The sequence below is a fragment of the Oryzias melastigma genome, linkage group LG20 (assembly GCF_002922805.2).
Source record: "Oryzias melastigma strain HK-1 linkage group LG20, ASM292280v2, whole genome shotgun sequence".
Taxonomy (NCBI): Eukaryota; Metazoa; Chordata; class Actinopteri; order Beloniformes; family Adrianichthyidae; genus Oryzias; species Oryzias melastigma.
This window is the reverse complement of record NC_050531.1, coordinates 3,212,153-3,214,358: the sequence shown is the minus strand read 5'-3', so window position 1 is coordinate 3,214,358 and position 2,206 is coordinate 3,212,153. Positions and strand designations below refer to the sequence as shown.

The 2,206-nt window shown below is 36.0% G+C and overlaps 1 protein-coding gene across 1 annotated transcript in view; it reads left to right on the top strand.

The window, feature by feature from the left end:
- Positions 1–2,206, top strand: part of rdh12l (retinol dehydrogenase 12, like) — a 3,979-nt gene that overhangs the window by 806 nt on the left and 967 nt on the right. Inside the window, exons 3-4 of the mRNA XM_024280647.2 lie at positions 1,019–1,174; positions 1,256–1,360. Coding sequence (XP_024136415.1) covers positions 1,019–1,174; positions 1,256–1,360 — 261 coding nt within the window. The remainder of the gene's footprint in view (positions 1–1,018; positions 1,175–1,255; positions 1,361–2,206) is intronic.

The following is a 2,206-nucleotide window of genomic DNA, read 5'->3' as shown; positions in this document are numbered from 1 at the left end:
TGAAAATTTTGTTGAGTTGTCGGATATTTGCCGGGAAATGTTTCAATTTAAGGCTCAGGCATTTTTTGTATGCGAACACAATCTTGCCTATGCAGCTTGTGACCACTGTGGGCCTGAATTAAAGGGAGGAGCGGCGTTTTATGGGTCAGAGGAACTACCCGCCCTCGCCCTTTTGACCTGCCCTCACTGGCTGAGCATTACTATTTGATTTTTTTTTTGGGGTCGCTGTACTGTAATAGAAATGTACTTTAAAGAAGAATCTGCAAATATATTTTTTTCTTATTTCCTTGGCAACTGAAGTTTTTTGTTAAACCCCGCCCACTTTACTAATATGTTCATACTGAATGTTGTATCGTTTTGTTCAGCTCCATTCATGTATTAGATGTTCACAATATTCCAGTCAAAAATCTACGAACCAAAAAGTAACGTTGTCCAAGCTCGTCATGCTAACGCTGTTCAAAATTTTCAATTTTTAAATCCAACATTTTTTCCCAAGTCGGTTCCAAATTAGGAGTTAGAAGGTAATGACACGAAATTACCAGGAGTTTAAATTTGTAGGAGCTACTAAAGGTAATTTTTTAGGGAAATTCAAAGGTCAAAAAAACTTTGTGGTTTTCAAATGTTTTCCAGGTTTTTATTCCCCATGTTATTAAAAAAAATGTGAACATTTCTAAATTTTGCTCTTTACCATAAAATGGGTGTTGGTCCTTTGGCCATCCCATAATTTAAAACTTCCTCTGGATATCACCAACATGTTCAGGTTTTGTTGGAGGACAGAATAAAAGAATATAATATTTTAAGATTTAGTGTAAAAATATAAAGTTTCTCAAATTTTGTATACAATTTGTAATCACTCATTTTTATTTTAAAAATGTAACTGAAGGACAGTATCCTGACTGTGAATTATGGGTAGTGTAGTTGTGTTCACATAAAGCTAAAAGTTTCTCCTCAGATTCCTCTGGTGTTGACATTTCTCTGTCAGAAGGGGGCGCTGTTCTCTAACGACGTTTCTGTTCAGGCGCCAGAGTCATCATCGCCTGCAGAGACATGGAGAAGGCCGAGGTGGCGGTGAAGGAAATCAAGGAGAAGTCCGACAGCAGTGAGGTGGTGAGCATGAAGCTGGACCTGTCCAACAGTCAGTCCATCAGGGAGTTTGCAGAAGTCATCAACCGAGGTCAAAATCTAGTGACTGCACCTCAAAAGTATCTCAAATGTTTTTTTTTTAAATTCATTTTATGTTTTATCTTTTTTCCAGACGAACCAAAACTCAACATCCTCATCAACAACGCCGGCGTGATGGTCTGTCCGTACGGGAAAACGGCCGACGGCTTCGAGATGCAGATCGGGGTCAATCATCTGGGTAAACGCCGCCGATTCATACGGAGAGAAAATGAACTCCGATTTGTGTGTGCGCAATTCTTGATGGTGCAAACTCCTCCTCACCCAGAGAGCGGAGCGGGACGTAAACCTGATCAACTCTGTCCTGCTGTGGAGCGGGAGAAACTTTAGTGTTTTATATACTCATTTATAGACTTTGATTCAATTAATTATCATGGTTTATTTGTTTCAAGAAGTGGTAAAAAGTCAGTTTCACCAGATATCATTTACAATCTACGTTTAAAGCAAGAAAACTCTGATGACCGAGCATTCTAGCAGCATTTAAACGCATCATTTACAGACGTGGAAAGAGTGATTTGTGGGGAATTTAAAAGAAAAATGCGTAGAATTGGTTTTTAGCTGTTGTAATTTTAAGTTGTGCATGTGTAATTTTTGTACTTGTGCACAAATGAGTTACAAATCAAGAATTACACACAAATCAGGGTGAGTATATTTTCTCTCCATATATAACGTCTTACCTAAGAGTTTAGTATTCATCCAAAATTTGATCTGAAGGTTTAAAAAAACTTTAAGATTTTTAAACTAAAATTTTAGTGCACTTTTTGCATTTAAAAAATGACAAATTCATTGTAAAATAATCCAAAAATATTTCTTATTTTTATTTATTCTACCTTTATTTTACCAGGAAATCTTTTTATTTTTATTTTTTTTAAGGGAGACTTCGACTGAAAGGCGTCAACACAAGAAAAATAAATAGTTAAAACAATAAAGGTGAAATAAAATGGTGACAATTGATAAAAGAAGTTAGGGTTCTACTAAAAAGAGAGATGTCAAACATCACCACAAAAATACTTTAAAGGTTAAATAT